This window comes from Protopterus annectens, chromosome 5.part0 (assembly GCF_019279795.1).
Source record: "Protopterus annectens isolate FY-2018-M chromosome 5.part0, PAN1.0, whole genome shotgun sequence".
Lineage (NCBI taxonomy): Eukaryota > Metazoa > Chordata > Ceratodontiformes > Protopteridae > Protopterus > Protopterus annectens.
Genome location: NC_056735.1, coordinates 16,896,618 through 16,920,683, shown reverse-complemented (window position 1 = coordinate 16,920,683; position 24,066 = coordinate 16,896,618). Strand labels below are relative to the sequence as shown.

The 24,066-nt window shown below is 42.5% G+C and overlaps 1 protein-coding gene across 3 annotated transcripts in view; it reads left to right on the top strand.

Moving 5' to 3' along the window:
- SLC9A7 (solute carrier family 9 member A7) overlaps positions 1-24,066 on the top strand; it is a 3,436,621-nt gene that overhangs the window by 1,350,546 nt on the left and 2,062,009 nt on the right. For all 3 annotated transcript variants that reach the window (XM_044072073.1, XM_044072072.1, XM_044072071.1), the window contains exon 11: positions 6,051-6,162. In XM_044072073.1, coding sequence (XP_043928008.1) covers positions 6,051-6,162 — 112 coding nt within the window. The remainder of the gene's footprint in view (positions 1-6,050; positions 6,163-24,066) is intronic.

The window sequence follows — 24,066 nt, the reverse complement described above, 5'->3', positions numbered from 1 at the left end:
CGCTTTAATACTCTATACAAATTTAAAGAAGCAGAATCATCATCATTCTCTTTCGGCTATTCCCGTTAGGGGGTCACCACAGCGGATCACCTGTTTCCATTTCTTCCTGTCCTCTGCATCTTGCTGTGTCACACCAACCACCTGCATGTCCTCTCTCACCACATCCATAAACCTTATCTTAGGCCTTACTCTTTTCCTGTTACCTGGTAGCTTCATCCTTAGCATCTTTTTCCCAATATACTCAGCATCCCTCCTCAGCACATGTCCAAACCAATGTAATCTTGCCTCTCTGGCTTTATTTCCAAACCTTCCAACCTGGGCTGACCCTCTAATATACTTATTCCTAATCCTGTCCACCCTTGTCACACCCAGTGCAAATCTTAACATCTTTAACTCTGCCACATCCAGCTCAGACTCCTGCCTTTTTGTCAATGCCACTGACTCCAACCCGTATAACATAGCTCGTAATTGAATTTAATAACCTAAGTCCCCCTTCATCTTCACTCATATGTAACATAGCTCTTTTCAGTGGGTTTATCTTGAACCCAATATGAAAGAAAACACAAATTGCACAATTTCTTTTTCATATTTTTCTGGGCTAATATAAACATTTGACATGCATACTGCTCTTCCCATTAAAACAGAATTCACCAAGTAAACCTTCTTCTTGAATGCTATAATCTAGAATTCTTACACACAAGACACATTTCTTGAATGCTATAAACTAGAATTCTTACACACAAGACACATTTCTTTCATTTCTTTTATCAAACCCTCCCTTGGCCTCATAACTTTATCACGTTTTCTTAATTTTAACAAAGATACTTCATTCATTGAAAATACTCCTCCAAATTTTCATATCACCCAAACCCATACTTTTGTCTTTATTCGGGCTTATTCCTATTTCCTTTAATCATCCATTCAGACAAGCCAACTCTTCCATCATCCATATTTTATGCTTAGTAACCCCATCTATATCATCTGCGTATGTCAAAGCTACTGGAATCACCACTTCTTTTTGCATCATATGTCTAGCATCTTTCATTTTATAAGCTACTTCACTCACTATCAAATTCATCACTCCTTCTTCTTCTTCTTTTATCTTTTTTCCCAGTTAGGGGTCGCCACAGTGGATCACCTGTCCGCTCATGATTGGCAGTGGAGTTTTACAGTGTCGAGTTGCCAGCCCGACGCCCCACCTGCCACAGAAGGCACACACATGCACATACACCTAGGGCCAATTGAGAGTGTCCAATCCACCTATAGCATGTCTTTGGGATGTGGGAGGAAACCGGAGCACCCGGAGAAAACCCACGCGACCACAGGGAGGACATGCAGACTCCACACAAGAAGGCACCACAGCCAAGGATCGAACCAGAGAACCTCTTGCTGTGAGGAAGCAATGCTAACTGCTGCACCACCGCGGCCGCCCATCAAATTCATCACTAATGCAAACAAAATTCCACTCATAGGGCACCCTTATCTTATAAGATAATCCATGCATATTTCTTTACTCAACCACCCATTTACTAACACTGTCACTCTATTATTTTGATATGCCGGCATACACACATTCATAATTTTGTTACATATTCTATACTATTCCATAACATCCACAGAGCATCATGCCCTGCTGTATCAAGCGCCTTACTGATATCACCTATTGTAAGTTTCACATCCTCCCTTTTAGCTATATCATCATCCACAGTTTCTCAAAACACCAGTAATAATTCCTGGCAACCCCATTCCCTTTTATACCATATATACTCTCTTCCATAATGTCCTTCATCCTTCCTTCCATTCTCCTCTGTATTATTCTCATAAAAAATATAATCTGTATTATTTAATATGACAGGTATCTGTTTTTTATTTCATTCTTTTCACCTCTCTTCTTTATAAATTGTAATATCCCATGACATAAACAAACCCTTCTTTCAACCATTCATTCATTCTTAATTTCTTGTATATTTCATACCCTGTGCCATCTGGACCTGATACTGAATCAACATTTACTTTCCTAAGTACATCATCCAATTCACTAATACTAATTTCTTTTACTCATTCTTGATTTTTTTTTACTTTCAATTCTCTTTTTTTTCATTTTCTTTTTGTACATATTTTTTATGTGCTGTACTAGATTGCTCATAATTTGTTAGTGTTCTTTCCTTTGTACATTTTTTTTGTTTTCCATTAGTATACCAATATCCTCCTTTATAATTTTAAGAAAATATGCAGACACTTTCTCCCTTCTCCCTTGCAGATATTTCTATTTAAACAGTAATATCTTATTTTTTCTCAAATTTTTTACTATATTTTCTTCTCCATGTTAAACTCTTGTATTCATCTGTAAATTCTCCTATACATTTCTATGCATCTTTCCATACTTCACTTTCTCTTCCTTTTCTTACATCATCCTGCTGTTGAAAAAACAGCACTTCACACTGCCTTTTATAACCATTCCAGTCCATTTTTTTTTACAAAACTCCTTTATGATAATATGATCCCTCCATAACTGCAATGCCTCACAGTCTCCAAATTTGTCCCATAATTTCTCTTTTATTTTTATTCCCTTTCTTGTTTTAATGTACTCTTTCTTCTGCCACCTCCATCCATATTACCGAATGATATGAAAAACCTGTCTCAACTGTATCACCATCCACTAGACCCAAACCTTCTGATAATACAAAATAATCAATTTCAGATCTAAATTCCCCTCTTCTGTAAGTCCATTGACCTTTATTCCAGACAGCTAAATTACCGCATTTTATCACTTCTTGTATTTATTTACATCTTTCCTTGATTTTTTTACTTTTTCTCCTTATATAGTAACAATTGAAGTCCCCTGCAATAATAATTTTCATGTTAACCACCACATAATCTAATATTTGATGAAAAAAATTCTTTCCTTGCCACTTGTATATGCATTTAATGCTATAATTCTATAAACACATTTTGTCCACTTCATATACACAACAGTTAATCTTGCCATTCTAACCAACATTACATCTAATATTTTTGAAGTTGTTAACACAATGCAGCCACTCCAGAATAACATTCACTTACTAAAGTCCATATTTTCAACTGCACAGTTTTATTGTTTGGAATCTTTCTTCAGTTGTCAGCAATTTAACATCCTCTGTAAAAATAAATATCTACATCACATTTAGCACACCATTCTAAATCCCTATCATTCTTACAATATCAATAATAGTGTTTCCCATTTACTGAAAGCATAATAAGTATTATTTTTTCCTTCTCAAGTTTAAGGAAGGTATTTCAAATTTTTATTTTCTTATTTTTTATTCTTTCACCAATTAAATGTTTTTCTGAGTAACTGTGCAAGTATTCCTTGATCCTCAGAGTCAGATGTTTCACTATTTTCATTAACTGAAACACATCTAACACATCTAAAACTACTCCTTACCTTTCTTTTTAATCTTTGATGATGTATTTTAACATCATCTTTTCCTCAACCTTTCCCTAGCACTTACTGAATTTATTTTCCAAACATCCTTTAAACTCCCTTCACAAGCATCTGACTTATCACTTTCACTTTCTTTATTTTCAACACTCTCAATACAGTTACCTTCCTCTTCCTGAAATATAACATTTTATCTGAGTCATCTTTTATTATTTCATCCTGTTTTCATTAACACCCCTCTCCCTACTTCCTAATTACTTTGACATTACAATGCCTTCTTCGTTATCCTGCTGAATATTATATTGCTTATTCTTTTTACAATCAAACCAAAAGTGCCCCTTCACTTTTACACATTCTGCATTCATTTTTACACTTATTCATCGTATGACATTTTTCTTGCAAATTATTGCATCTTATTTTTGTGTACTCATTTATCAGATTATTGAACTTCCCCACCAAAAAAAAAAAAAAAAAACACGTTTTCAGTTGTCCAATATACCCAATTGTTTTTCTATCAGCCTCTAGATATATAACACTTGGTAAATACTTTATCACATCTTTTTCATAATTTAAAATAACATTCGCTTCCCACCCCCATTCCAAATACCCCCCTCATCTTTAACTTTCACAATATCAGAAACTGAATTACACAAAAATGAAAAATAATTTCGAACATTTTAACTCAATTTCATCAGTACGAAATTCAACAAACACTTTTTTTTCTTAATAGAGTCCCTTGCCTGGAAAATATAAGTTCGTTCCACTGGTAATTGCCCTTGTTTCACAATTGCAAATCTTTCCATTAAGTCTTCAGTCTCAAATGTTAAGTCACAAAATGTCTCTTTCCCCATATGAGTAAAGGATCTAATGTCTTTTCCTTCAAACTAAATTATCCCCACAAAATATCTGTTATTTCTTCCTTCCTTCTTATCTAAACAACAGACCTTTTTTTTCTTTTTAATAAAGTTTACAGTACCTTTTGTTCTTCCAACTGCAGCAACATATGATTTTCCAGATTGCATCCCTTCTGTAATCTTATGTTCATCCAACTCAAATCTCATTTCCTTTGTGCTCAGCTCATTGTTCATTCTGAAATCCTTTTCCATCATATCCAACTACAGAATCTCAGATTCTTCTTCAGGATCAATTTTGTTCAGTAAACCAACCAGTTTTTCATCGGGCAAACCTTCAGAATCAATTTCAATTGGAACAACAATCTCAGAATCCTGAGGTTTAAATTCAGCTCAATGCTGGCTATTTGTACTATCGCTTCTCAACAGTTTTCTGTCTGGTTAACAGAAGTTCCAATGCTGTCACCAACAGAACAACTCTCTTCAACCTCCATTACTGCACAGCTTCTCCATACCAGGAACTAGAAGCAGGAAGTACAACAGCAAAAACATTTCACCTCACAACGAGAAGAGTAGGGGAAGTTCCTCAGTGCTTTGCCCAAGTTTCCCCTAGTAGTATAAGTGCCATTTCTGGTCTTCCCTGGAAAGAAGCTGCTGGCTTAGTGGGACTAATCTGGTCAACAAAGGATAAATAAAAAAAAAATTAAAAAAAAAAAGAAAATGAATGAAATAAAACAAAGAAACACCAGGCTTGAACTAAAGGAAGCAAATGTGCCCTGAAAGTTGGAACTCAAGATTTCAAGAGGAGGCAAGTGAGAGAGATGATTTATAAGTATATCCACATACAAAACGTACTGTAGAAGGCACTCGCATACTAAACGTACTGTAGAAGGCACTCTCTTAAAGATCTACTGATATGCTGATTATTCACTCACTCTGTTTACATATTAATCAGGATACATTCATAAAGAAACAGAAGTATTGTTTTGTGCTATTTCATCCTTTTTGTGCTGTCGCCCTGTTTGAAGAGTAGACACCACATTGTTTCAGAAGCTGGATATGCTGTTATGTCTGATCTCTTTATATCTAGATTTGCTTACAGTAATGTCATAATCTGAGTTTGGCTCCTGACCTGCTTATTGTTTAGCAGAACTCTCTCTTGGATGCTTACTTCTTTTCACGTTAATCCTCACATGGCCCTGTACTCATCTTATCGGAGTCATCCATACCACAGATGGAAGTAGTCAGAGTTCTGGTATGCCATTTCTGAAAGTGTATTTTTAGTGGTTTGATTTTTATTCTCTTTTCATTTAATTAGGTCATTTATATGTTGATAAAGTAGACTAGATCAGAACTTTTTATGTGTAGTTATCAGAGGCTGAATACAGTGATGTGACCATTAACATTATGGCTGTTCTAATCAACATTTTACTTCTTAATTGTATATATTATTCTACCCCTATTATGCACTTCTTGGGTGGGGGAGGTCAGAGTACTTTCAATGTATATTGATAGTCTGAAGTGTTTCAGAGAATCACTGTACCTAATTAGTATAGATTTATGGGTCCTTTTTCTAGCCCTCTGTTTCTTCCACAGGGCACCGACTTGCTGTTTGAGTGGGCTAACTGCTTGTTATTGAATGGTTTTGATGATAATAAGGGGTAACGCTATCCAGTTATGTAGTGATAAGAGAACATTGTGGTCGTGCACTGCATTTTATCATTTAGTGATAAACTTCTGCTTTCTACCAGAATAATGCATCCTTAACCGCTCCTCAGATTGCAATTATTTTAGGCAGAGCTGCTAACATCTACCCTCTGTCTTTTTTTTTGAATCTCGGACGAAAACAAAAAATTGGTTGGAATTTCCAGCACATGTTGATGTTTGCAGGTAAGGTATTCATTTTAGTCTACTTTTGCTTGTCTTTGACTCTTCCTTTATATCTGCATGGTTTGAATTGAGTGCCTCTGGCTCCTTCTGGTACTTTGACGTACAGTGCTCAACAAGAAGCTTAATACCATACTTTTGTTGTTGTCCCCCTCCCCCGGACCTTGCCTGATGTCTCCCTACCTTCATCCATTTCGCCCATTCATTCTTGCGGAACAGGAGCTGGGTGTTTCTGGGATAGAGGAAAACCCTACAACTTATTTGTTCTAGACAGGAAACTCCAGTCAAACCTCTTTTGCTCCATGAAAGATTAATGGTAGGGAGAGGGACAGTTTGCTGCTGTTCTTGTGGAGTGGCCTATCCTCTCCCCTCCCCTTAGGAGCACCCCTTCCTGCTTTGCAGCTTCTCTGAGACTGCATTTGCCAACTCTTGGGAGGAAGTGTGCTTCAGCATACTAGATTCCATTGGGCTGCACAGTGTAAATACTCTGGCAGTGCGGGCTCAGCTGACTTAGAGCTCTACTGCTGTAATTAAATCAGAAGGTGCTTCAACAAAGTATTAGTTTAAGGGTGTGCACTCACAACAAAGTATTAGTTTAAGGATGTGCACACTTATGCAACCAGCGTATTGTACGTTTTTTATTTTTTATATTTTTTCCCGTAACAGATTTGTTTGTTTTTCAATTGAATTGTACAGGTTATAGGTCACATTAAAAGTGGGAAAAGTTTTGAAATTATTTATTGTGGTCTCATTTTTTTTATGGTGTGTACACGTTTTATAGCCACTATATATATATATATATATATATATATATATATATATATATATATGTACTTATGTATGTCAGTTAAAGCTTCTTCACACAAGGATTTAACTCATAATCTCAGGGCTTCAGCCTGGAAAACCTGCACAAGAACTGATGTCCAGACAGCGGGCTAGATGCAAATCCCTCCTGGAGTTAAGTCCATTATAAAAATAGCTGACGAAGCCCTGCAGTGCTGAAATAATTCACAATATCAAGATCCTGAGGCACTGTCACATGACAGTTTTCCACATCTGTGGATGATGAGGGACTCTGAGGTGTACCTTGGGTTCCTATAAAATGATAGAAGATGCATTCTTTCGAATGCATCTTGATTGAACTTGAAAGCATGAAAAGGCAAAATAGTGAAATGGCATATAAGCAAATTCGTTCCCTAGGAAAGAAATCACTTGGCGGCTTCCATTACTTTGCCGTTTTTGTCACTGTAGTACAATCTTGGAGCTGGTATATTTAAGTAGGGGTGTGTGGGGGGCGAAGCCCCCCACTTTATGTAATGTTTTATAGTTTTTTTTTTTGTGGAACGATTTCTTTCCCTTGGAAAAAAATCGTTGTTCTAAGTGTTCGAGATTGTAAGCTTTCACTTACATGGGTTCGATAAATCATCTTTCACTTTTTTAAGCGTTCGATGATTTAACATAGACACATGTACCTTTGGTTTTCACCCAGGTGGCTTCATGTCAGGGCAAGGGTACTGCCTTTCCCTCAGCTGACTGGTTGGGGCTCAAGTCTAACCAGCCTGATCCTGAGCAGCAGCCTCTGGACTCACTTGGACATGGATTGGGGCAACTAAAGCTAAGGCTATCATTTTGGGGTCTCTTCTTTGGGCTGTCAGGGCAGTTGAGCAAGGGGAGAAGTTGTATCATCCCATTCTAAGGCTTTCAGTTCCAGGCCTAGACATCAGGGAAATGTTCAGTATCTGGTGAGAACTTGAGTCCTGAGTGCAGGCCTGCACCCTTAGAGTGTTTGTCTCATTAATACCCTGCCCTTGACAAGCATTCTGAAATATACCAGTCCCCTTTCACAGTAAACCAGATGTGGGCATGTTATACAATTGCTGATATGCAAGACTGAGCAAGATTACTCTTGAAGATAGTAGGGGGTAGAAGCTTACTTTCTGCACAATCTCTTCCAATGGTTTGTGGAGCCTGAGACCTTTTGTCATGGAGGTGGATAAGGATTTTGAGTTTTCCCCAATTTAGAGCTTACCCGAGTATTCCTTTCACATGTATCCCTCTGTTTCGCAGGATGGTAGAAAGTATTTCAGAGGTGCGTTTAAAAATCAAAATCAATGTTTGTTTTTTCACAAATTTTGCCGTCACTAGCCTTATCGGTTTACTAATTCACAATAGCAACACTGTTCAATAAATGGTTATATAACTGGTGTATTCAAAAGCACATTGATTATATTAATTCCTGGAATGATTTTGCGATTAGCACAAGTTTATTTAGCAAGATGGGTATCATTTGACTTATTTAGGTGGTAAATTAAATTCACAATTGGTTGTTATAGTTAAACACCATGCTGATGCTTGAAGTTTGACTAATAAAAATAAATTAACTAAATGTAATCTGTTCAGTAAATAACTACGATTTAGTTGTGATTACTGAATCATGGAATAGTGAAGGAATACAGCTTCCAGGATACTAATTATTTGGCTGTCTTTGAAATAATACGATAGGAGGTGGAGTGGTTATTTTTGCAGCTGAATGCCTAAATCTTAGGTTGTTGGAAGTGGATTATAATTCAGAAATGATTTTTGTGGAAGTATTAGTTCCTGACTGTGGTCTCCCATTACAATTGGTAGTTTATTATAAAAGCCCTGCATTATCAAGCACTGATCAACTGTGGTATATTGATGGCTTGGTCAAGCTTGACGTAGGATAACCTGGTAATATTAGGTGACTTTACCTTTCCAAGGATCAGATGATCTGACGGCACAACATTGACAATGTTGTAGGATACATTTTACGATTTATGTATGTTACACAATTTTCCTTCGAGATCAAATATCTTATATCTCTTACTTACAAATATTCCAGAAAAAATAATTCTGAGATTAACCATGTCTATTAGGCAATTCAGGTCACTCAGCTTTTGAATTTAGTATAATAACTGAAGCTTTTCAAACAAATCAACAAAAAGAGTATTTTTGATAAGTCTACGCTATTGGATATCAGTAATATTAATCATGTAAATTCTATGAACTTGAAGTCCTCCGAGATAAACAATGTTGTGAATAAATGGCTGAACTTTGAAAACATTTTTGAAGGTCTTTAATCTGGATGTAAGAAAACAGTAACAGTTTACAGCTTACTTACACCTCCATGGTAGAATAATGGCCATCCTAAACTTCTGAGAAAAAAGTTGAAGAAATTTAGGCTCTGGAAAATGTTCAAGAGAAATAATTTAAAATAGGCCTGTAACTTAGTCTCCAGAAGGTTAAATGCCTCATTGAGATTAGCAAAAACTAAATGTATAGATAATTTAGTTAGCAGCCCTTGTTCTAAGAAATGTTATTCTTACATTTATATACATCGGTACTAAGTTTAAATGTTTTGGACCAGTTTCTGTTCAAGGTGAAGTGGTGAACACTGGAGAATTGTTGGCAACCTGCTCAATGAGCACTTCTTAGCAGAGGATGCTACACTGTTTCGTGATCTTTCTGATGTTAGAATTTGTATAGAATGTGATTTTGTGTGTCCATTTTTCAATCTGACCCTTGTGGGAGCATCTCTGAGCTTTATTATACAAAGTAGTGGTAATGAACCTGATAATATTCAGGCCATTTTGCAGTAAATCTATTTTGGCTACTGTCACTTGAGGAAATAATCCTAATTCATAAGAGGGGCCCAGAGGACAGTATAAGTAATTATAGACCTATCAGTTACTTCACTGGTGGGTAAGAGTTTTAAGAGGTGTCTACTTTCCTTTTTTAATCAAGATTTTCAAGGGCATTTAATGGACTCACTTAATGTGGTTTCACAAAGAAAAAAAATTCTGTATTCACTAACTTAATTGAATTGTATCACCTGGTGACAGCTGCATTAGATATGAGCATGCCTATAGTGGTGGTCTTTTGTCTAAGGCTTTTGATGGTTTCCCTCATTCTGCTATCACTGATGCCATGTTCTTTGGATGGCTAACCGTCTTTGTTGCAGATTGCAGAAAGTAAGCATAGGAAATTTCACATCTAGCTGATTTGAAGTGAACAAAGGGGTCCCCTAGGGCTCAGTTCTAGGTCCAGTATTGTTCAACCTGGTATTTTTATACCCAAGATATCTAGTGTTTTGATACACGGACAATTAATTAATTGTAATTGCTTTACCATGTCTGTATATAGCAACTACACAATGTAGTCTATGGATAGCTTAGTTTTTCACCTACTGAGGTAGAGATGACTTAGTAATAATCATAGCAGTACATCTGTCTGTTTTGGAGATGTCTAGCATTCACATGATTGTGAAAAATCTTCAGCGTTTTGGAAAATGGATCTCTCGTTTGCATGATCTCAGCAAAGATGGTGGCTTATAACTGAGATTACTTGCTCATTGTAGCTGGCTGGCTTTTAAAAGTGAAGTACGTTTTTTGTCTTTCCAGTATTTGTGCAGTTTGGTTTATCATTTGATTTCTGTTAACCTCCTGTGTCAGGGATTCATTTTTCTAAAGGCTCCAGATCAAGTGCCAGTCACGTTTACAAGTGTGTACCCGTCAGCACAATCCAGCCACAAGTTTAGTAAATCAGTTAAAATATATGCAGTTAGTTGAGAAAAACTCTGTTGAGAAAATGCTATGACAAAGGATAGCTGCAATCACAAACATTAAGACAGTGTTTTGAAAAGAGTTTGTCATTTGAAAAGATAATCTTAGAAGATATTCTCAAACACTTGTAAGGCAAGGAGGCTTGTAAAGCCACCTTCTGTTGACCCATCTAGTTATAAAGGTGAAAAGGGCAGGTACAGAAAGAGACCTTATGATCTCTCATTTGTACATTTTTGAAGTTAATATTTTGCTCAGTAAAGATTTATGTGCAATCAAAGCTTTGTGACAGTACAGCTTAATAGTGCTTACTATTGTAGTAAAGACAAACTTTGTACTTTAGTGGCATATGCATGTTTCAGTTGCTTTGTTCATTCATTGATATGTACTTGCTGGCAAAATACACACACACACACACACACACACACACACACACACACACACACACACACACACACACACACACACACTCTGTGTACATCTAAGGTAGTTTAGAGACTCTCAAATTCCTGTATTGTCGTGTCTTTGGAGTTTGAAAGAAAATTGTAGACTTTGCTGAAAACTTGCACATGCATACGGAGAAAGATGCAAGCTGTACACTGAAGGCACCCAACCAACAGTATAAATGATTAGCAATGCTCCACTGTACTGTCTGTCTCTTTTTTTTCAGTTTAAGTAAAATGTCCATGTTATTCTACTAGGTATGGTGAAAATTATCCTAAATGTCATCAGGAGTGGGTGGTTCTTTTCAGTGCAGTGTGTTCAACAATGTTGTCAGAATAAGTACCAGTATTGATTGTCAGAAGTAATTGCTGTCACTCATTGCGTAAATGATAAATATGACTAACAATAAACATTACTCTGACATCTCTTAAGTTCCCAGGATGTACCTTTAAATGACAGTAAATTATTCACCAAGAATGATGTGCAGGCACAAGGAAAAATATTTGGTTCATAGGGTCATAAGAGATTACTAGGCTAACTGCTTAAGATCCATTAAAAGCCTAGCCAATATAACCTGATTTTACCCAATATATATGGCCCCTGGGGTAAGAAGATGGTATGGACTTGTGCCTATGCCTTGAGTATCTTACAGATTGCCCTGTCCATAACGGACATTGGCACTAACCCATGTCTGAATTTTTGATTCCCCATCCATTTATCTAAATTGCATTTGAAGAGGGCTGTGCTTAATGTGAATAGAAGTCTGATCCAAAGAAGAGGCAATTTCTAAAACACATGTCTGTCTCTCCAGCATGTTCTGTTTGAGTTGCTGACTAAGTTTAGATCCCTAGATCAGTGACCCTCATGCTGTTTGACTTGCAGATGTGTAGCAGCTCCATCTGGGCTGTATTTGAGTGCCTTATAGGTCAGGCACAGGTCACTCCTTAATAGATGGTAGGAGACAAAGTAAAGGGATAGGGCTCTTTATGTATTTGTATAGGACATGTTGTTTACACCCTGTGTTTTCTTTGTGAGGAACATCTGAGATTGCTCCAGATGCTGTAAGTGCCTAGTCAAGCCCATGCCAAATGGCACATTGTACTTTTATTAGTCTAATGAGGGCTGAGTACAGCAGAACTGTAAATCTGATATTGTAAATCTTTATTCATTCCTTACTGTTAGGACTTCAGTTCCATCCTCGGAACCGACACAGCCATTACTAAGCTTGCACCAGCCAAAAACTCTCAGCTAAGACATACTCACAATTCCCCTTTCATAGTTTCTTCAGATCTTGTTTACCGCATTCCTCGTCAGACGTGCCAAGCCTTCTCTCCAGCTAAGTGTAGTTTTTTGTGGTTTTTCTTGCTCTTAGTGTTTATTAGCTAGTTCGTTTTAGTCTTAGGTTATTTCTTGTCTCTACCTTTCTTATTTTCTGACTAAATCCTACCCCATTACCTTGGTAGTTCTTTCATCCCTCTTCCCTACCTAGTAGGCCTTTCTCTTGCCTTTCTGGTATTTCTTAGTACCAGTGTTGGCACTTTTTCCTAGCCTTCTTTATAAAAAAAAAAAAAAATTTCACTATCCCTTTATCCTCTTGTGTGATAGTTTAGTTTATTATGTGGTAGTATTAGTGTGTTATAATGTCGGATAAAGCCAAGCTTGGGTTCAAGCAGTGTGATAAGTGCGGGCGTAAAATACCCAACTCTGATGGTCACGCCCGGTGTGTTTATTGTTTGGGCGTTGACCACATTGTTTCTTGTGATATTTGTTCTAGCTTCAGCAACCGTACTCTGGCTGAACGCAAGAACAAACTTATTCTTAAGGGTATGTTGAAATCACCCTTCACAGAGGCTGTTTCTGGGATGGGGGCTTCTTCACCTCCTAAACATAAAGGATGTTAAAAAGCATAAGTAGAAAAGGAGTTCTTCGGTTCCGACATCCCCATCCTCCTCAGAACTGAGTCGACACTGTGCTTCTTCTGCGCCTTTGGCACCAGGGTCCCATGTCTTCTCTCTCGGTGCCGCCCTTAATTCTGACTGACTCCAACCACTGTACCAGCTTCGGCACCATCCCCCTTGGTGCCGACTTGTTTTTGAAACAGGCCACGACTGCTGTACCTGCATCAGCACCATCCCCGGCCACAGTGCCGATGTCTTGTATGGCTCCACTGATACTGACACCATTGGTTCTAAAGGTCAAGCACCTTCCCAGAACCAGGTAATGTTAAGTTGTCAATCTCACCTTCATTCTTGCTGGATGGGATCGGAGTCGAACCTCGGCTCTGACTTGGCCTATTACTAAAGCTCGAGAGCTATTTTTACCTGCTTGAGGCTATCCTATGTCCCATAATGCTAGGCGTGATATACCCAGATCTCGTTTGCCACTTCAGCTACGAAGTTGCGTCTTTCTGCCGGCTCAGGTTGTATTAAAAAATTTTTATTGGTTTTAGTCAACTTTTTGGGTTGAAATATTAGCGATAGTGTTTTATAGTTACTACCCTTTAGATCCCTGTTTAAGATTCCCTTTTAGGTAGTTTTGATACAGTTTTTTCCCCCTCACCTAATAGTTAGGCCCTTGGCCAATCCTCTTTCATACTTATTTGTCTGTAGTTGTATGTGTGTGTGCCTAGTTAGATTTTATTAATAAGTGTCAGGTTTTCTTACATTATTCTGGTCCATTGCAACTTTTTTGTGTGTGTGTTTGGTGATTGTGACTAGACCTCCCTTAGTTGTCCTTGTCTGCCAGTCATCCCTTTTTTTTCAGGATGTTTAAAGACACCAAGGTCTCGGCCTTCAAGAAGTGTGACTCATGCTGTCAGAAGATGTCTCTGACAGACGGTCACACTTCTTGTGTATATTGCTTGGGCCCTCTGCACCTGCAGGACTCTTGTTCTGTCTGCCATGCATTCATCCCAAGAGTCCTGCAGGAATGCAGAAACAAGCTTATTTTGAGAGGCTTGTTAAAGCCTGAAGGTTCCCCTGCTAAGCCTTAGTCGGGTAAACCTTCTAAGCCCGCCAAACCGTTGGCTCCATATTCTGAGCCATCGCCGAGCGGTGCTACTACTACCACTACAACAGTTCCGGCCAGAACCGATGATTCGAGGCCTCATTCGGCTCTGACTCTGCTGTCAGAGCCGTCTTCGAGCAAGAAGCGTTCTAGGTCTCCTTCCCTGGAATCGGTCCATTTGGCTCCGAAGTCTCCCTTGTTATAGGAGTGGAGTCACAGGTCTCATTCCTCTTGGTCTTCCAGGCTGTCGGACCATGACCTCGCGAGGGTGGTTAGCAGACTACTTAAGTCGCAGGCGCTGGCCTAAATGTTGCATAGCCCTCCTCATCAGGCAGTGGCTTTCACTACTCACTCTTCGATTCCTCCTCTGACTCTTCCTGTGAGTTCGGAGCTGGAGATTGTAGGGGTCGTGACCGTTGGAACATCAGAGCTGATACCACCCCTTTCGGCTCCCTCGTCGGCTCCGATCTCTTCCTTGGTTCCATCCTTAGAGGGCTCCGGGCACTGGGACTCTCTCGTTGGCTTCGAGGGGGCGAGTGGCATTGGACCCTTGTCTGACCCCGTTCTCCCTATCGGAGCTTCGGCGCAGGTGAGTTCGGCCCCGACATCGGCCTCGGAGCCATCCCTCTCGGTGCCGGGAGGAGTCCTTGTCTCTTCGGAGCGGGGACCCCATTCACTGCCTGATAGGGGTGCCTTTGAGGTCATGAGGAGTGTACTGGCCCCTGTGCCTCCTCCATGGTCGGCTCCTTCAGCTCCTCCCTCTATGGTGCCTGCTTCAGTCTCTACCCGCTCTCTCGATCCCGAGCGTGGAGAACCGACGCTACAGGTAGCCCCATTGGGCATATCCTCCACTTCCGAGGCCTCCCCTGATCCTTCAGGGGAGCCCCTCAAAAGAGAAAATGCAAGAGGAAGCATGTAGACTCCCCTGAGTCAGTCACATCGGATACTGACTTGGATGACTCAGAAGGGTCCCCAAGGTCCCCCTCTGTGGATGTCTCATTTTCTGACATCCTGGAGATTCTTAAGCAGAGGGGAAACTGGTCTGCTCTTAACCCTTCTGAGGATGAGTCTGTGTACCTGGATGCGTTTGGTTCTTGCCCTTCCACCTCCTGGGTGTCTCCGCCTTTCGACCTGCTCATGGATGTGGTGGCTCGAAAGGCGTGGACGGCTCTGGATACTATGGAACCAACCCCCCGGAGGCCTACAAAATTTATTACAGCCCCTTCTGACAAGCAGTTTCTAACTAAGGGCGTCCCTGTTGATGCCATGGTGGTGGCAGTGGCCACTAAAAAGGAGTTGGCTGACCCTTCAGTACCTGTCCATCCTCCTAATAAGGAATCTAGGACTATGGACAGGTATGGCAAGCGGATGTTTTCTTCAGCGACCTTTGCTATGCGGTCGCTGAATTATTTGTGCCATTTCACCCATCTCCAGAGAGACCTTCTGAAGGAACTGGGTGATACCTTACAGGACCCATCAGCTGCGGGGTCTCAGGAAAAGATAAACTCCCAGCTGGGGACCCTAAACTCTATTGTCAACTCCTCCATGCGGCTCATTTCCTATGCAGCCGATGGAGCGAGTAGGGCTGCAGGCACGGGCATCGCTCTAAGGAGACACGCCTGGATGCGGCTTTGCAATTTTGCTGACCCCTTCAAGGCATCCTTCACTAACACCCCCTTTCATGGTTCTGTCTTGTTTGGACCTCAAGTGAAGGATACATTGACCAGGTGCGAGCAGGAAGGCAAGACTCTCTCTGCCGTAGGAGTCCGTTTTTCTACCCCTTGTAGACCAGACCCTAAGGGTCAGATAGGTGGGAAAATGTGGTTCTGCAAACCTCAGGGAGTACTGCCTGACACACGTGGTGAGCTTCCCTCCAGAGGCAGAGGAGGGAACAATAATAGACGCCGCCCGAGGGGCAGGGGGGTCCACAGAGTCAGGGTAGCAGAGAATCCTTCTCTAACAAACCCTTCCAGCACCCCTGAGGAGCTGCCTGACTGTCCACCTTCGGAGGGAGTCGGGGAAGACTATCACTGTACCCATAAGCCTGGCATTCCCTCACGCAAGACATTTGGGTACGGTCGATCATATCCGAGGATTACAAAATTCCCTTTATTCATACCCCACAAATGCCAAAAGGGCCCCTTTCAGACGTTCCACCCGGTCTGAGGGATCAAGCAGCACTAGAAATTTCAAAGCTGCTAGAAAGAAGAGCCATCCAGCCAGTCCCAGCAGACCAGCAAGGATCCGAAGTCTACTCCAAGTTCCTTTTGGTACCAAAAAAGACAGGGGACTGGAGACCTATTTTGGATCTCAGCAGGCTGAACAAGTCTGTTCAAAGAACGAAATTCCAGATGGCCACGCTTCAGTCCATTCTACCCTTCCTGGGTCAGGACATTTGGATGTGCTCTATAGACCTTCAGGATGTGTACTATCATATCAAAATGAACAGGCACTCCAGGAGGTTTCTCCGCTTCCGGCTGGAAGCCAGTCACTACCAGTTCAGAGCCCTGCCCTTTGGCCTCACCACAGCACCAGGGTGTTTACCAAATGCATGGCAGTGGTTGCGGCTCACCTGAGGCGAAAAGGATTCCAGGTGTTTCCATACTTAGATGACTGGCTCCTTACTGCCACCACCAAGCATCAGCTACTTCATTCCAGAGATTATACCCTCCAGATTTGCAAAGAGCTAGGTATCTCTATAAACTCCGAAAAGTCTGCCTTGTCAGTCTATTACCTTCATAGGTGCAGTTTTAAACACTGTGGAACTGTCAGCAAAACTGCCTATACAAAGGGTTTCAGACATTCAAGGTCATGTTCAAATCCTACTACAAGAGAGCAGTGTCCAGGCCAGATTCGTACTAAAAACCCTAGGTCTCATGGCAACAGCTATCACCTTACTCCCCCAGCTCGCTTTCACATGCGGATCCTGCAATGGATGCTGTTTTCCCAGTGGTCCTTTCAACAGCTTCCAATGTCACACAGCATTCTAATCACTCAGTCATGCAAAAGACACCTTTCGTAGTGGATGGTTTCCCCTCAGGTTCTTCACGGCAGACCCTTTGCCCTTCCCCCTCCTGTGGCTACTGTGACAACGGATGCCTCCCTGATCAGGTGGGGGGGCATTTTCAGGGCAGAATAGTCCAGGGCACATGGCAGCCTTTCGAAAGCCACCTGCACATAAATGTCTTGGAAATGAGAGTGGTGCTTTTAGCGTTGCAGGCACTTCAAGACTCTCTACCCACCAGGACTATTGCAATTCAGACAGACAATATGTCTGTAGTGTGGTACATCAACAAGCAGGGCGGAACCAGGTCCTACCCCCTATGTCGAGAAGCACTCAGACTGTGGCAGTGGGTGATCTCTTCTCAACGGTTTCTGGTAGCAACGCATATCCCCAGGAAGTCCAACGTCATAGCGGACAGGCAGAGCAGAGCCATTCTCATGCCCCACGAGTGGTCTCTCAACCAGCTAATAGCGAAAGAAATCTTCAGGAGGTGGGTTCAGCCTTGCTGCGATCTTTTTGCAACCTGTCAAAACAGCAAGTGCCCAGACATCTTCACCCTCTTCCCTCTCCCAGGTCTTCCCCCCAGAGATGCTCTAGTTCACGATTGGCCCCGGGGTCTTCTGTATGCTTTCCCCCCCTTTCCCTTAATTACTCAGCTAATCCAGAAAGCAACTGTTTTGAGATCCAGAATGATCCTTCTTGCCCCTTACTGGCCTCGACAAATTTGGTTCCCGTTCCTGCAACGTCATCTACTAGATCAACCCTGACATCTAGACCCAGCGCCAGATCTTCTGACACATCAGTCGGGCGGGCTGCATCAATCTCTCCAATCTCTCAACCTCACAGCTTGGTTGCTCCACTTCCAACCCTAACCAGGCTTCCCTCAATCTCTCATTCAGTTCGTGACATCATCCTTGCTTCGCACAAGCCTACTACCAGAAAGACTTATGCTAGCAAATGGAAGAGTTTCTCTGTTTGGGCAGGGGAGAAACAAGTTGACCCTTTTACAGCCCCTGTCCATACAGTCTTTGAATTTTTGGCAGAACTTTTTTCAAATGGGATCTTCAGCCACCATCAGAGTTCAGTTGGCAGTCATTGCAAATTTTCATGTTGGATTGTCAGAGACCAACATTATGTCACACACACTTTGTAAAGCCTTTCTAAAAGGAACCCACTTACTTAGGCCCCCAGTAAAAGATCCTCCTCCACCATGGGACCTATATTTGGTGCTGTCGTCTTTAATTCTCCCTCCCTTTGAACCCGTGGTTTCCTGTTCATTTAAAGTTGCTCTCTTAGAAAACTCTGTTTTTAGTAGCCATCACTTCAGCGAGAAGGGTATCAGAACTTTCAAGCCCTTTGTGTTCACCCTCCTTACCTTGTTTTTCCCAAAGATAGAGTATCACTTAGGACTAATCCGTCCTTTTTACCCAAAGTACTCTCTGAAAAAAATCTGAATCAGACCATCGAGCTTCCTGTTTTCTTCCCACGTTATACCAATAGATCTGAACGGAAGTTACATTGTCTAGACGTTCATCGTCAGTTACGCTTCTACCTGGATAGAACCAAGCAGACGAGGAAATCAGAACAGCTCTTCCTGTCTTACGCGGAAGGGAAACAAGGCCTGCCAGTTTCCAAAGTAACCTTGTCCAGGTGGTTGACCTCTGTTATCATGTTGATTTACCAATTAAGGCATAAAGAGCTCCCTATTAAGCCCAGAGCTCATTCAACCAGAGCATTAACTTCTTCAGTAGCCTTTCAGGCAAGATTGCCAATGGATTCCATTTGTGCAGCGGCCACATGGGCCTCTCATCATACATTCATTTCTCATTACAAGCTGGACATGACCTCCAGAAGTAGGGCTGATTTTGGTTCCACTGTACTCAAGAGTTTGTTCTATTGAGCCACCCAGGGCTAAGGTGCTAGGGACGCTGTCCCATCCAGCAAGAGTGAAGGCGAGATTGACAACTTAACATTGGGAAGTTATGTACTTGCCATAACGTTCCATGTTAGTTGTCGTCTTCTCGCCTTCTTTCTTGCGTCCCACCCTCCATCCCCCTAGCCTGGCAAGACCGAGAGTATCTTCTGAGATGTGTTATCAGGAGAGTTATCTCCTTAGCTACCTCTCTTCCTTTTCTTGGCAACTCTTATAAGAGTTTTATATACTTAGATATATAGAGGTAGATATATATATATATATATATATATATATATATATATATATATATATATATATATATATATTCTCTGTTATGGTGGGGACATGTATGTCCATAGTGTTAGCTATCAAACGAGATCTGGGTATATCATGCCTAGCATTATGGGACATAGGATAGCCTCGAGCCGGTAAAAATAGCTCTCGAGCTTTAGTAATAGGCCGAGTCAGAGCCGAGGTTCGGCTCCAAACCCATCCAGCAAGAAAGAAGGCGAGAAGAAGACAACTAACATGGAACGTTATGGTAAATACATAACTTCTCATTCTCCCTCTTATGACCCCTTTTTAGGACAACAATTTAGTCCATTTCTTGAGAGACCAGAATCTCCATCGGTAGCTGCCTTCAGATCCACCAGAAGTCTTTCGGAACAAGATGTAGTGAGAGTTGTGGATGAGCTTTTGGCAGCTAGAGGATTACCCACCCCGGCTAGGCCTTCCCTCCCCTTGGAATGGAAGCTCTCATGGCATATTCACCTGTATATCCTCCTCCGGCCTCCTCCCAGGTTGTGAAGACTTCAGTACCGGGTGCCATGCCGGTACATTCTGTCTCTGCTCTGGCAGCAGAGGCTTCCCTGTCGGCACCGATTACTTTTGGTGCAATGGCTCATTTTTAACTGGCCCACTCTCGAAACAGTGATTGGGCTGTCGGCACTGTGACACCTAGTTCAGCACCTATTTTTTCGGGTGGCGCTGTCTACGGACATGGCTCCCCAGCAGCTACTGGTCCTCACCTGGAGTCGGGCTCCTCAGGGCGGGGTGTGACCTTGGTTCCAAGGTTGTCCTTCTCTGTTCCGAGCTCCCATTCCTCCTCAAGCGGGCCTTTGCTTCAACAGGCTCGCAGTTGACATCATTGGCATCGACACCAGAACCCCCCCTCTAGTATGCAGCTGTCCCAACCCCCTGCTCTGAGATCCCGAGCATGAGAGCTGCAAGACCTTTCCTTGAAGGAAACCCTTTCTCCGCAGTCCTCCTCAGAAGATCCCACTGGGGAGCCACCCCAGAAGAAACTTTGCAAGAGGAAGCATCTTGATTCCCCTGAGGAATCCATCACCGAAGACACCGATTGCGATGAGGGAGAAGGGTCCACATGGTCTCCCCCAGAAGACGTCTCATTTGGAGACATTTTTGAGATCGTCAAGCAGAGGGGAGACTGGAAGCCCTCCAACCCTTCGGAGGAACAGGTGTTCATGCAGGCTTTCCTTGCTCGGCCATCTACTTCCTGGGTGATCCCACCTGTGGATGAGCTTATTAAACTTGTGCAGCATGCCTGGAAGGCCCCGGACAACATAGAACTTGTCCCCCAGAGCCCAGATAAAATTTTATCCACTCCTGAAGACCAACCCAATTGGTCCAAACAACTGGTAGTTGATTCCATGGTCATGGCAGCGGCCACCAAGAGGGAACTGGCAGAAGATAGTTCCACTGTTCATCCCCCGAACAGGGAGTCTCTGGCCATGGACAGACTGGGGAAGCGGGCCTACGCTTCAATGACTTTTGCCATTCAGTCGGTTAATTATCTAGCACACTTTACTCTCCTCCAAAGAGACCTAATCTCAGAAATGTCTGCCTCTTTGGCAAGGGTACTACCTGGTGAGGTGCGTGATACTGTTGCCTCTCAGCTACCCTGGAATCCATCTCGAACTCCTCGAAGCGCTTGATCTCTCACACTACCTTGGGGGGGCAGCTCAAGCAGCCACATCAGGCATCATCATGATACGGCATGCTTGGATGCGTTTGTGCCACTTCGCAGACCCCTTTAAATCTTCCTTTGTCAATGCACCTGTTGATGAATCTTCCCTTTTTGGTCCCAAAGTTGAGACACACTATCATGTAGTGAGAAGGATGGAAAGACCTTGTCTGCTGTGGGCATATGTCCCCCCCCCCCACCCCCCCAAGAGATCCTACTCCAGGAATCAGAGGGGAGGAAAATTGTGGTTCAAGCAGTCCCAAGGATCTTTTCGTAACACTCGTGATGAGCAAATCCCCCTGGGGCAGAGGGATAACTCATCCAGAAGATGCCCCTTTTGGGGCAGAGGGGTTCCATGGAACCAGGGCACTAGAGATTCCTTCTCTGGCCGAACCTTCCAGTACTCCTGAGCAGCAGCCCGATTGCTTTCCTCTGGAAGCAGTCAGGGGTTGATTTTCTCTGCACCTACAGGCCTGGCAACTCATAATAATGGATGCGTTGGTGCAGAGAATAATATCCAGCGGCTATCATATCCCATTCGATCTACTCTCAGACTTGTAAAACGAATCCCTGATGTTCCACCCAGTCAGAGGGAGACTGCAGCCTTAGAAATTGAAAAGCTGCTAAGAAAAAGAGTCATCCAGCCTGTCCCACCAGACCAGAGAGGATCCGGGTTTTACTCGAGGTTCTTTTTAGTGCCAAAAAAGATGGGACTGGAGACCTATCCTGGATCTCAGCTTAATAAACAAATTCATAAAACCTCAAAACTTCCGGATGATCATGGTACAGTCCATTCTCCCTTTCTGGGGAAGGACAACTGGATGTTCTCTATAGACTTCCAGGACACATATTACCACATAAAGATGGACAAACACTCCCAGAGATTTTCAGCTTCCGGCTGGGAGCCAGTCACCATCAGTTCAGGGTACTCCGCTTTGGTCTCTTGACAGCCCCCAGAGTGTTCACCAAATGTATGGCAGTCATAGTAGCTCATCTCTGACTACAAGGATTCCAGGTGTTTTCATATTTAGATGATTGGCTGCTTACCACCGCGACCAGGAATCTTCTCATTCTCAGTCTCTCTTACACTCAAGGCCTTGCTCTTCACCCTAGTATCACAGTCAACATGGACAAATCACAAATGTCTCCAACAAGAGCACTAGAATTCATTGGAGTGATCTTCGACACAATGTCCTGTCAAGCCTCCCTTCCTCCCCACAGGCTTTCAAAAATAAGAAGCCATATGCAAGTCCTCCTTCCACAGATGTTTGTACCAGTATGCCTTGTACTTACAGCTATTGGGATCTATGGCAGCAACCATTACCTGAGTACCACTGGCGAGATTGCACATGAGACTATTACAGTGGCTCCTTTCATCACAATGGTCGATCTTAACCCACCCACTCGACCACATGATACACCTTACAAACTTTGCAAGAAAGAAATGCTTTGGTGGATGAAGCCAGAAACAAATCTTTGGTGTCGACCATTCTACCTTCCCCAGCCCAGGGCCATGGTGACCACGGACTCTTCTCTGTTGGGGGGGGGGGGGGGCTTTCCAGGGAAAGACAGTCCAAGGCACCTGGTCCCCCATGGAGGCCAATTTGCGCATAAATGTCCTGGAATTGAGGGCAGTTCTCTTAGTGTTGCAAGCGTTCCACACATCCCTTCCTTCTGGGACCATTGCAATTCAGTCAGAGAACATGTCAGTCATCTGGTACATCAACAAACAAGGTGGAACCAGGTCTTTCCCACCTGTGTTGAGAGGCCATGAGAATTTGGCACTGGGCAATGGCTTCCAACCACTTTCTCATAGCAAGACACATTCCCGGGAGTTCCAGTCTTATTGCGGACAATCTGAGCAGGAACATTTTGATGCCTCATGAGTTGTCCTTCAGTCCTATAACAGCAGATCAGATCTTCCGCCGTTGGGGCAGGCCTTGCTGCGACCTGTTTGCTTCTCCCCTAAACAACAAATGCAGAAGCTATTTTGCCCTGATCCCCCCACGGGGGGAGTCACCGAGGGATGGTCTGACGCATGATAGGCCCTCGGGTCTGCTGTACACCTTTCCCCCATTTCTCCTCATCTCGAAATTACTCCAGAAAGCTTAAAGGTTGAGAAGCAGAGTGATCCTCATTGTCCCTTATTGGCCCCATCAAGTCTGGATCCCTTTCCTGTGGCCACATCTGATTCACAGCCCGTGGATCCTGGATCAATCCCAAGGTCTGCTGCCTCATCCTCACGGACTGATTCACCTCAGTCTCCACAACCTCAAGCTCACAGCTTGGTTTCTTCTCCACTTCCAATGATTGCCAGGCTACCTGATATTTCATCCCCTGTCCGCGAGATTCTTCTGGCTTCACACAAACCTTCCACCAGGAAAATTTATTCTAGTAAGTGGATTAGGTTCTCTAGATGGGCCAAAGAACATAACATAGACCCCTTTTCCATGCCTTTTCAGAAGATCCTACAATACCTGACTACCCTATTTACATGCAGGAGCTTCAGCATTGACAATTACAGTGCATTTAGCAGCTATTGTAAATTTTCACAATGGAACTGACAATTCAACTGTTATGTTACACCGACTGTGCAAAACCTTCATGAAAGGAGTATTACATATTAAACCTTCTGTCAAGCCTCCTATAGAGCCATGGGACTTGTCTTTGGTGCTTCACTCGTTAACAAGTCCTCCCTTCGAGCCCTCTAACTCCTGTGATATAAAATTTTTGTCTTGGAAAACTCTACTTCTAGTAGCCCTTACCTCAGCAAGAACAGTATCTGAGTTGCAGGCCTTGAGTGTCAAGAGACCTTACTTTTCATATTGAGAGAGTGTCCCTACATACTGACCCCTCCTTTTTGCCCAAGGTCATTTCTGGGTTTTCCATTAATCAGTCTATTGACCTACTGGTTTTCTTTCCTCACCATTCAAATAGAGGGAAATAGCTTCTGCATACCCTCTATGTTCATAGG